The 12018-nt window shown below is 49.5% G+C and overlaps 1 protein-coding gene across 6 annotated transcripts in view; it reads left to right on the top strand.

Annotated features, from left to right (window-relative positions):
• utrn (utrophin) overlaps window positions 1-12018 on the top strand; it is a 181373-nt gene that overhangs the window by 54931 nt on the left and 114424 nt on the right. For 5 of the 6 annotated variants that reach the window (XM_079753662.1, XM_079753661.1, XM_079753663.1 and 2 more), the window contains 14 exons: window positions 450-587; window positions 814-909; window positions 1085-1252; window positions 1755-1927; window positions 3821-3971; window positions 5569-5744; window positions 6027-6168; window positions 7457-7606; window positions 7736-7888; window positions 8190-8291; window positions 8696-8822; window positions 9547-9767; window positions 10008-10125; window positions 10858-11063. In XM_079753662.1, coding sequence (XP_079609788.1) covers window positions 450-587; window positions 814-909; window positions 1085-1252; window positions 1755-1927; window positions 3821-3971; window positions 5569-5744; window positions 6027-6168; window positions 7457-7606; window positions 7736-7888; window positions 8190-8291; window positions 8696-8822; window positions 9547-9767; window positions 10008-10125; window positions 10858-11063 — 2121 coding nt within the window. The remainder of the gene's footprint in view (window positions 1-449; window positions 588-813; window positions 910-1084; window positions 1253-1754; window positions 1928-3820; window positions 3972-5568; window positions 5745-6026; window positions 6169-7456; window positions 7607-7735; window positions 7889-8189; window positions 8292-8695; window positions 8823-9546; window positions 9768-10007; window positions 10126-10857; window positions 11064-12018) is intronic. The other variant, XM_079753665.1, reaches the window with a different exon arrangement.

The following is a 12018-nucleotide window of genomic DNA, read 5'->3' as shown; positions in this document are numbered from 1 at the left end:
ACCAGCAGCTGTGGTGGCTGTATAAACGATAAGCAAAGCTTTGACTGGCCATCCCAAGGCCTAGGAACTGTGAGAGTGCACAGATTAATCAGTGTTTGTTGTTTGCCACACACACTCGCACTCAAGAACTCTGGATGTTTGCGTAGGAATGAAAGGGCCGACCAATCCAACACAAGGTCAGTGTGACGGCCAGGAAACTAGCTTGGCTTTCTTGTATCCTTGCTCAACTCGCAGGAAGCCTTGTTGTTTCCGTTGTTGGTGGGTTGCATTTGATACAGTCAAGCGTGCCCGGAACAGTTGCCAAACCATCGGCGGCTCACACTCGGTTGGCTCCTTGCTGTCGTCGTCGTCTTCGACGACAACAACAACAACATCAACCACCACGGATCGGAAGCTGTTGCGCTGCATCTTTCTCTTTGACCTCTGAACTCCCCCTCACCCCCCACCAGATGGACGAGGAGAAGGCGGGCGTGGAGGAGCTACTCCGTCGCGGCGAGGAGGTGCTGGAGCACGCGTCGGACGAGACCCAGCGGGACGAGCTGAGGTTGCTGCTCCTCCGGCTGCAGAGCCAGTACTCTGCTCAGAGGGTGAGTCGCACGCACGCACGCACGCACATACGTTGTCCTTTTGCCTCTCACAAACAGAGGCCTTTAATACGTATGCAGCGTAAAGGGATCGGTTGTTGATTTTTTTTCATTATGCAGTAGAAAGATGTGATTTGTGGTGGTCAGTTGTACCTTGTACTCATTTGTGGATGAATTGTATGTATTGTGTGTGTGTGTGTGTGTGTGGGTGTTTGTGGGTGTGTTCCAGGAGCGGAGAGTACTGCAGGTCAGACAGGTGGACACCTCAGTGGAGTCGTCTTCCTCATACAGCTACACGGAACACAGCAGCGACATGTCTTCTGAGGTACGCGTGTTGTACCTCAAAAGGTTCAGATGTATATACATGATCAAATCATGTATTTACAATTAGAAGAGACCAATGGCAATAGAAATTTTTCATCTGCCCCTCAATCACCTCTTTATAATGTGATTGCTCTCTTCCCTGTGACTCTGTTGTCCTACCCCTGCGCGGCCACCAGATGTCGCCAGTGGAGCGTGCGGCTCCTGCTGGCCCCTCGGCCTCAGACTACCTGCTGGACATCAACAAGGTGCTGCTGGCCATGGCCGACAGCGAGCTGCTGCTCAACTCTCAGGAGCTCAGCGGGAGCAACTACGAGGACTTCTCCACCCAGGAGGACACGCTGAGGGTGCGGGGAGCCTGCTTACGTTGTACATCAGCAAATCGCTTATTTAATAATAAGCGATTTGCTCATTATTATGCACTACACTTATTATACACTAGGATTATGCACTACACTAGTTTTCCCTCTCAAATTGAACATCATTTTTCTTGGTTTCTGATTTCTTTCATTTTCTTTCTTTGTATATTTTTTTCATATTTTTCTCTGACTCGCTCTCTCTCTCTCTCGCCGTCTTTCTCTCTCTGTCTCTCTCTGTCTCTGTCTCTCTCTGTCTCTGTCTCTCTCTCTCTGTCTCTCTCTCTCTGTCTCTCTCTCTCTCTCTGACTCTCTCTCTCTGACTCTCTGACTCTCTCTGACTCTGACTCTCTCTCTCTCTCTGACTCTGACTCTCTCTGACTCTGACTCTGACTCTCTCTCTCTCTGACTCTCTCCGACTCTCTCTGTCTCTCTCTCTGAATCTGACTCTCTCGCTCTCTCTCTCTCTCTGACACTCTCTCTCTCTCCATAGAACATAAAGGACGGTCTGGATCAGCTGGGAGAGCGCGTGGCCACCCTCCACGAGCGCCAGCCGGATGCCATCGAGGACGCCAGCCCTGGCGAGGTGGCCCAGATCGGAGACGCCCTCACCCAGCTCAATGCCGAGTGGGACCGCCTCAACCGCGTCTACAACCACCGCAAGGGGTGGGTACACACACACACACACACACACACACGCACACACAGAGACGCACACACAGAGACACAGACACACACAGAGACACAGACACACACAGAGACACAGACACACACAGAGACACACACACAGAGATTTCCAGAGTTGATTCTGATTCTATGAGTTTTGATTAATTTTTGATTCAATATTGATTTGGTTAGGGCTATTTCAGTTGCAATACCAATATTTCTGGGATATGAAAGAGATTCTTTAATAACTTATGCTGTTCTTAGTACAAGGAACCCTCTAAAGTGGTGCATTATTAAACATTTTCATGTTTGCATTAAGAATTTACCCCAAAGGCTCAATTTATAGTGCAAGTTTTGCTCCGAGGCTGCCCTTAGGAGACTAAACGGGGTAAAACCTTGGAGCATTCACAGGAAAAGGCGTATGTTAAAGGCAGTAGGTTTGATTCTTCTCACTGCTATGCTGCATGTCAATCCCTCTCTTCTTCAACCTGCCTCCCCGTCTCTCTTCACTGTCCTGTCCATCAAGTCACAAAAACCCCACTTAATTAGAAGATCTAGATGGTATCACAGGGATTCGGGTTCAAATTGGATCAATAAATAAGTACACACCAGTTTTTTTTAACCCAGCCCGAAACACACACACACGCCCATGATGCCTTGTCAGAATGGATGAGTGACGAACATAACATGGGAAACACATAAAATAGTATGCTGTGTGTGTGTAGTGTGTGCGTGTGTTTGTGCTGCTGAAAGCACGCGGGTGTCTTTACCTTAGCCTAGCGGACACTAAATGCCAGCTGCCAGTCGGTCAGGAATCTTCCACTGATAAGATGGACAGGAAGACGATCTGACCTCAGATACTGTCGATCTCCCACACACACATACTCACAAAAAGCCCCCAAAGCACACGCATGTACGCCTACACACACACATGCACGCGCCGCCTTATCGACCTTGATTACTATCAAAACAGTTCCTTGGGCACACATGCGGAAACAAACGCAAGCGCAGACTTGTGCTCAATTCCCCATTATTTCCTTTTTTCCCTCTCTATCCCACATTCACAAGCTCTTGGTTGACCTTGTTGTTAAGGAACAGCATTCCTTGGGCGTTTGTTTTCCATACACAAAGTGTTTGTCGAACTTGCCCATGATGATGATAATAGCATCTGAAACAGAGATGTCGGTTGCTGCTTGGCAACAATAGTCTAGGGATCTGATATTCAACGAGTGTGTTGCCGTTCTAGCCACTTCTGCATCTCCTTCGGGGTTCCTCGTGATTGAAACGATAATAGACGTTCCAAAATAACTCAGGCGCTCGCATTAAAAATAAATGGATTGTGAAGATGATTGGATCAATTGTGTTTGTCTGAATTGAGTCAACAGGAAATGAGATGCCACAGCTTTGATGCCAGTGTGCTTTTTATGTGTTTGCTCAAAGTGAGAAGACGGGAAAGAAAATTAGACCAGACGTAAAAACACTGTCATTTTTGTGAAGAGTGAAAATAATCAATTCTGCTTTCAGCATCCGCAAAGATGCAGGGTAGCACTACTTTGTATTTATATTTAGATCTCAGAGAAGGTCACGATCACACCAACCCCTGGAAGTGTGCATTACGTCTGCCCTCCGTACATCGTCTTATTTTTCCTTGGTTCACCGCTATAAGCCACATGGACATTCCACCGAACTTACATACAAAAACGACAAACGGCATAATGTCACACAGACATGTTTCATGTTTCCATAATCAAAGCTGAAGGTTTGCGGCCTCCCTCGAGCCTCCCTAGATGCTACACCGGATGAATCAGGTCAATTGGGCCGCTTGTTCTGCAACGAGCATTCCGTAATGAGCGTTGTGTAATGACTGTGGCTGTGCCACCTGGGGGGCTGCAGGGGCTTCGACCGGGCCGTGGAGGAGTGGCGCCAGTTCCACTGTGACCTGAACGACCTCAGCCTGTGGCTCCGGGACACGGAGGGCCTGATGGCCGAGGGCACGGGGCCCGACGGTCAGCTGGACCTGGACACGGCCGCGCGACACCAGCAGGTAGGGGTGTGTGTGTGTGTGTGTGTGTGTGTGTGTGTGTGTGTGTGTGTGTGTGTGTGTGTGTGTGTGTGTGTGTGTGTGTGTGTGTGTGTGTGTGTGTGTGTGTGTGTGTGTGATGCGTGAGTAAATACATGCAGACCTGTGTGTGTTTTGAAGTAGGTGTACACCGAAATGATGTCGATGTTATTTTAGATTTTTGGGATTCTAGGTGAAAATGGTCTGTAATCCAATTTTTAATGTCTCCATTGAGGTTAAAGTATTGGATGATGTATGTGGACATACAATGTTTTATTACAGATGCAAGGCCAGCAATGCCTTTCAAGTTCAACCCAGGAAGGACATTTATTCAGTCATTCGTGATCCAAATAACGTTTTCCCCCGCACAATGAACGCGCCACGGTAATGCGTCAACTCCCCGTGATTAAAGCCAGCCGCGGGCGAGAGATGTGGGATAATTGGATTTTCCTCCCAAGGAGAGCAAGACAATAGCCCGATATTTCACCTAATAACCAAACAGCATGCATATCCAGCCGGTTGATTTATGGAGCGCAGCGTGGAAGTAGAGGTAGAAAGTAAGCAATACGGGGGAGGTTAAAGCAACTTATTTACTTCTCCTCTCGTGTTATTAAATTACCAAGTCTCAAGTCAACTTGATTGTTAATGAAGCCCTGAAATAATCCATGACGGTGGGAAAGACCGCCTTTGTTTGGCTACACGATCAGGCCGGACCTCCGCCCACATCCACCTCCAGAGAGGACAATGTATTTAGGGCCGAACAGGGATTGCGTCGTAGTCGTTGACGTAAACTGGGCCAATCAGGGGCCACGTTATATTTGAGTGTGTAAAATACAGGCCGCTGCTGGCAAAACAGTCATGGCGTCTCCCCAAGCAACGAGTGGTAACGTCAGCATTAGTACAGTACACAAGGCCATAAGTGCAGTAATTGCAGAAATAGACTTGATAACAACTTTTAAACAAGAACAAAAGTATGCACTCACAGAGTTTCTCTGAAGAAAAAAATGTTTTCTCTGTTCTGGACAGCACACCGTGAAGGCATCACATGTGTTGTTCAGCTGATTGGGTGACGGAGTAATGTCTGTCAAGGCAAGGACTCCCACCCCATTGAAATCGATGTGATCCGCTGAGACGTGTAGCCAGACAGAGTGTGAGGTCACGTGATCAGGATGGCCTCCAGGCTGGGGATACTCTTGAGTTCCTGACGCCGTCTACGAGCTACTAGTGTCTCGTTAGAGAGAGAGGGAGTAAGAGAGAGAGGTCAAGATGAAGATCAAGCGTTCGGAAATTGATGGACCAATTATTTGACCCGACCCGGGGGTAGCGTGACGCTCACGCCTCAGTTCTTTATGGCCGCCGCTTGCCGGGAGGAAGATTTGGCGGCTGGCATGCTGATTGGCCACAACTCAGGGTGGGCTGTCAGAGGGGGAACCTTTGATGGAAGGAGGGCGCGGAGCCCAGGGACCCGGCCCTGAGCAAATGAGCTGACGCACGTCTGTTTGATCGTTTGATTTCCACCCCTCTTTAACTTTCTGGTGTGTGTGTGTGTGTCCCTCCCTCCCTCCCTCCATCTGTCTTGCAGGAGCTGGAGGAAGGCCTCGCCAGCCACCAGCCCGACCTGGCCGTGCTGTCCCGCACAGGGGAGCACATCATCGGACAGCTGTCGGCCCCCGACGGGCCCCTGCTGCAGGACAAGCTGGAGGTCCTGGGCCAGCGCTGGAGGGCCGTCAGCCGCCAGGTGCTGGAGCGGAGGAGGAGGTATGCATGTGTGGACACACACTCTCTCCATCACACACACGCACGCACGCATGTATGTGTGCATAATGGTCATTATCACAGCGCACAGGAACTCTATCCCTAATTGGAGGAACGCTTTTTGACTTCCCGAGTTAATCTGGTGTTTTGTTATTTAGGTTTATAAAATTCTGCTCTGCCTTTTTTACTGTTCCAAGCTCCAAATGCGACTACAATGTCAATGTAAATGTTTTTGGATGAGAGAGGTCACGTGTGTGTGTATGTGTGTGTGTGTGTCCTGTGCAGGTTGGCCGAGGGTGACTCGGGCGCTCTTGCAGAGCTGGTGAGGAGGAGCGATGAGCTCTCCCATTGGCTGCAGGAGGCTGAGCACGCGGCCGCCTCACTTCCTGACGGAGCTGCCACGGACAGAAACCTACAAGAACTCAAGGTACCCCTCCTCCTCCATCTGCACTGCCTCCCTCACACCCCACACCCATGTCTCCCCTCCATCCCACACCCATGTCTCCCCTCCATCCCACACCAATGTCTCCCCTCCATCCCACACCAATGTCTCCCCTCCATCCCACACCAATGTCTCCCCTCCGTCCCACACCAATGTCTCTCCACCATCCCACATCAATGTCTCCCCTCCATCCCACACCAATGTCTCTCCACCACCCCACATCAATGTCTCCCCTCCATCCCACACCAATGTCTCTCCACCACCCCACATCAATGTCTCCCCTCCATCCCACACCAATGTCTCTCCACCACCCCACATCAATGTCTCCCCTCCATCCCACACCAATGTCTCTCCAACACCCCCGTCAATGTCTCTCCCAGCTGGGGAGCTCTCTGTAGCCTTGTCTCTCAGTAGCCTTGTGTCTCTCGGTAGCCTTGTGTCTCTCGGTAGCCTTGTGTCTCTCAAGTGTCAAACATGCCGTATGACGCGTGTCAAGTGCAGCCCCTAGCACCAATAGGAAGTGTCGCGCTGCAGCATCAACAGGAAGACCCGCAAACTTGTCAACTTTCAGCTATCAGCTTTAAGAGAAGCGCCTTTTCAGGGGCGGCGACGCAGTGCAACAGGACAGGGGCGTGAAGGGTAGCGTGGCGATGACGAGCACTGGCGCACGCCTAACCGTCACCAGTGTGGGGGTTGAATATAGAAAAGAATACGGGGCGGCTGTTTTGACACACACCGTCCGCCGGCGGTGTATTTTGGGCTTCAGTAGCCTTGTGTCTCAGTGGAGCCTTGTGATACTGCTGTCATCGTGGTCTCGTACAGTGCTTTTATTGTTCTTATTCTCTTTGTGGTTGGCCCTCAGTGTCAGGCTTTTCCAACCTTTAATGTTGGAACTGAAAGAAAGCGGGATTTCTATTATTTATTCTTATTTATATTTCATGATTTTTGGGATCAAAAGCCCTTCTGCTCTCTGAATGCAGATCAGATCAGTTGAGGTGTGTTGACTAAACACGCAAGAATCGGAAAACAAAGTCAAAAACATTGATGAGGACGAATGAACGATAAAAAGACATACATATATTTTTCTCTTTTGGCATTTATAATACATTTGAACCTTTCTTCACACTATTCCATCCTCTTACATCTCTGTTGTTGTTACCATTTCTCCACATCCTCGCTCGTTTCTGTGGTGACTCCTTTTCGTAACAAGTCCTCAGCTTTTGAAGCCTGAATCTGCCTCTCAGTGTCTCGGTGCGTCTTCCCCCCGCTTCAGGCCCTGGCTGAGGAGATGGACGCGCAGAACGAGAGCCTGGCCTGGCTCAACAAGCAAGGTCCTCCCATCCTGGCCAATCCCATCATGGGCCCCCAGGAGAGGGACATGCACGTCGCCAAGCTGAGGGCCATCAACCTCAGCTGGAGCAAGGTGGGCGGCAGGGGGTGCCTGTGCAGTCCGTAAGCCCTTTGTGGCGCTCTGGGCCGACGGTATATGGATTTGCCTGCGGTGGCGTTGAAAGGATGATTCTATTTTGTTCCGTCGACCGTCTCCTCTCAGGTGACCCGTGATTTGATGGACAAGGCCGGGGAGGTGGAGACTAACATGCAAGGCCACGCGGTCTTCCAGGACCGCATGAACCGCCTGACGGACTGGGTCCAGGTCACGCACCAGACCATCGCGGCCCGAGGCGTCAGCCCCGTCCAGGCGCAGGTAACCCGCCCTCCCCACCCCTCCCTCCTCCTTGTCTGTTGACTGGAGGCAGCCAGCAGGGGCTTGCTCTCACACACACACACACCAAGAACTCCCAACTCTTGGAATGTTGCAGACTTTAAACAATATTCGAAATTTATTGCGCAGCACCTTGAATGCAAGCCTTGTGCCTGCTGTGTTATTGAAAACACACACACACACCACGCATTCACGTACACGCACACATGCACGTGCACACACATTAGAGACACAACATGGGCATGCACCAACCTTCTTTGTGTGTGTGTGTTCGGTGTGTCAGGAGCTAGAGACCTCTATGAAGGGGCGGAAGAGAGACCTGGAAGACCTGTTGGCTCGCTCCATAGAGCTGCAGCGGCGACAGCAGCTCCTGCCTCAAGAAAAGGTCCCCGTTGCCATAGGAACATAACTTGTCGATATGTAATGCAAATTTGTAGCGCATGAGTCAAGGAATTCATTAGGGTAATTGCTTTCTTTTCCTCTGGCAGATGTACCTTAATTAAAGATTCACTTTAAGCGAGTCGCTGCACGGGCTTTCATTAGACTCCAGCTCGTGGCGTTCTCTCCAGTAAAACACTTCCACCCATGAATCAGAGAAAGGTTTTGCACACCTGTAGTGTGCAGAAATACAATGCCTGAGCTATTGTTTCATGTGGCTTCCTGCCACATGGCGGTCGGGCATCTCGGGGCAGTCAGCCCTGCCACTTACAGGGCGTACTGCCACTCATTGGTTCCACAAAGGGGTTGAGTTGAACCCGTGTGCTTTCAATGTCTCCCTGGAATGCACAGATCAAGGTGGAGCAGCTGGCTTCTGATTGGAAGGCTCTGGACGTGCGGCTGCGGGAGTCCCTCCAGGCTCCGCCCCCCAGCTCAGCTTGGATGCAGCATCACAGCATGGTCCAGCACCAGCAGCTCGGTACACCGTACTTCCTCCCCCACTTCCTGTTTGATGGCTGGCAGAAATCTAGAGTGTAGCTTAAAGGGCCCTATTTAAGTCTAGCCTTACCTTACAACGTCCCAGTATGTCCCTTCTAAACTTTAGAGAGGTGTCAACAGTAAATAGTTAATGTTTTACTTCGATGAGGTACATTGCTGTCATACCCATACGATAGATCAACCTGCCAGCCGACCCAGCGGACCGTACCCACTGGTAGGCTGATCTATCCATCATCCATCTGGGCAGACAGACACGCCCGCGTGTAGATCTGATCCACACCCCTGCTGGTTCCTTTAACAGCAGCTCAAACAAAGGCCCCTCGCACTCAGACATCCTGTGGATAGCAGCCCTGCATGGCTGGCTTCCTTGGCCTTTCTTATCTTACCCCTGTAGACCCATAGGAAATTAAATTGTCTAGCAAGCCCCCCCCCATTTAATGTGATTCGGGGCCATTTTGGACAATTTCTAGGGTCATTTCAACAAACTTGGGAAATAACTTTTTATGTTGCCTGAATGACAAACATTCAATATCTTCAGTGAAAAAAGGCAACGCCTTTGCAAATAGTAGAAAATAATAAAATACATTTACATTAAGTTACCTCTTCATTTAATGTGGGCATTAAGGAGCCCACATCATTCAAACATCGTACAATCACAATGTTTATATAATGACAACAAATATATGGATATTCCAACCCCCCAGTGTCCTCGGTCCCGTCGGCGGTGCAGATGGCCGTCCTGGCGGGCGAGGGCCCCCGCCACCAGGCCCCGCCCCACGGCGTGGACACGGTGGCGCCCACCGACCTGAACGTGACCGCCACGGAGCTGGCCGACTGGCTGCTGCTCATCAGCCAGATGCTCAAGTCCAACATCGTGACCGTGGGCGACACGGAGGAGATCCGGGCCACCATCCGCCGCCTGCAGGTGGGGTGGCTGGTGGTTTAGGGGGGCCGGGGGGGGCTTCAAGGGGTTAGGAGGTTTTGTCAGTGAAATGCGAACCCCGAGTGAGGACGCAAAGAAGTGTAGGAGCTCAGAACGTATGCCTTCATTACGTGCGTGCGTGTCGTGACCAGTTTTTATTATGGAAACTTGAACCATCAACGAAGTGTTTGTGTTTAATGTCACGGACATCTTTTCGAGTGTGCGTGTGCGTCTACCCTGCAGGTGACCAAGAGCGACTTGGAGCAGCGCCATCCACAGCTGGAGGACATCTTCACCCTGGCACAGAACATCAAGAACAAGACCTCCAATCTGGACGTGCGCACGTCCATCACTGAGAAACGTATGAGCGCCTGCATTGACGCCATCCTGCCAGCATGGGTCCTCTAGCGGGGGGGTGGTTTATGATTGGCATTACAGCACAGTTCGGCCGTCATTTCCTCCGTCACCTCTATTTTTAATTTGATTTCTGAATAGTTGCCATGTAATTGGATTGGATTTCCAACTGACTCAACCTTAAAGCAATTCTCAACCGTCTGTGTTTTCACTTTGTATTCATTATGCATGACCAGGTCTCTCTCTCTCTCTCTCTCTCTCTCTCTCTCTCTGTCTGTCTGTCTGTCTGTCTGTCTGTCTGTCTGTCTGTGTCTCTGTCTCTGTCTCTCTGTCTGTGTCTCTGTGTGTCTCTCTGTCTCTGTCTGTCTCTCTCTCTCTCTCTCTCTCTCTCTCTCTCTCTCTTTCTACCTCGCTGTCTTACTATGTCTCTATATCTGCCTCTCGCTTTCTGTCACTTTCGTCCTTTCTTTGTCAATCTCTTGTCTCTTGCTCTTTTTTTTCTGTCTGGCTGTCTATGTCAATATATCTGTCTCCCACTGTCTCTGTCTCTTTGACTTTCTGTGTGTCTATATCTTGTCTATCTCGCTCTTTCATTAACTAACTCTCTCTTTGACTCTATTTCTGTCCGTCTGTCTCTCTCTCTGTGTCTGTCTCTCTGTCTCTCCGTCTCTCTCTCTCTGTCTCTGTCTCTCTCCATCTCTCTCTCTCTGTCTCTGTCTCTCTTCCCACCCCACCATAGTGGAGAAGGTGCGTAGCCAGTGGGACGGCACACAGCACGGTGTGGAGGCCAGGCTCCGGCAGCTGGACAACATGATTGGCCACAGCGACCAGTGGGAGGAGCAGAGACTGGAGGTGGCGTCTGTGATTGGTCACAACGAGGGCCGCTACCATAGCCTGCTGCAGCACTCCAGGGAGTCACTGACCAAACAGCTGACCGATAATAAGGTACAGTGACCCGTCCAAATGTACCGTAGATGTATGAATGTACCTCCTCATTGGTGGTATCTTATAAAAAAGAGAAACTGTATCAATAAAAATTAAAAACCCTACACACTATGTCCTAGTGTGGTTATTATAAACTTAAAAACACATGTTTTCTTAAATGTGAATGGTTAGGTAGTTTATTCTTATAAAAGAGAGCTGTTGCATTAGTTAGGATGAAACAGATGTTCAAATGATGGTCAACAATGGTTAATCAATCAAATCATAATTTTTTTCCGTAAAGAAAATGTGTGAAGCGGCATTAAGCCATATTAGTGTCTATGGAATGAATTTGGTTTGATTCGATTTTTGGGATGTGGGCAATAAGGAAAAAAATAATAGAATTGCATCAGCCTTGTCCTTTGGGGAAGATCGAATTACACGCGTCCACAATTCATCCTAGCGGCTGCTAATAAACCCACATGAGTTTCCTGCTGGTCGTTCATCATGTTAAATTGTGAAGCCGTACTCAGCGAACTGCCAATTCTGCTTCATCACCGTTGGCGCCGTGTCGCAATGACAGCCTCTGAACACTAGAGGGCAGCTGTGTTCATGAGAATACTTGATCTGCTCCGCGTTGAGATTCCTGCCCCTACCACTCCTGGATAGTTGGAATTGTCATCTGTTGGAAGATATATGGCCTCCCATCTTCATTTGAGAACATCTTAAATCCTTAGAGATGAACTTTTTAAGAATTCGTCAGCCCAGCTGACAAAGTTAAATTATGTTTTCAATAGACGTGCGGGAAAAGATAAAGGTTAAATATATATATAAAAGTCAGACCAGACTACTGGCGCAGTAAAGAAAGGGTAAAAATTTGTCTGGCACTTAGAAGAGACTGAATTTAATTGAATGTCAGTTGGGTGTCTCGTTACAAGAACATCAATATCCTCAGTGGCTAATTGGCCGCTCAGAAAGC

This window comes from Pollachius pollachius, assembly GCF_949987615.1.
Source record: "Pollachius pollachius genome assembly, chromosome: 16".
Classification (NCBI taxonomy): Eukaryota; Metazoa; Chordata; class Actinopteri; order Gadiformes; family Gadidae; genus Pollachius; species Pollachius pollachius.
Note: the sequence above shows the minus strand (reverse complement) of the source record. Positions and strands in the feature narration are given on the sequence as shown.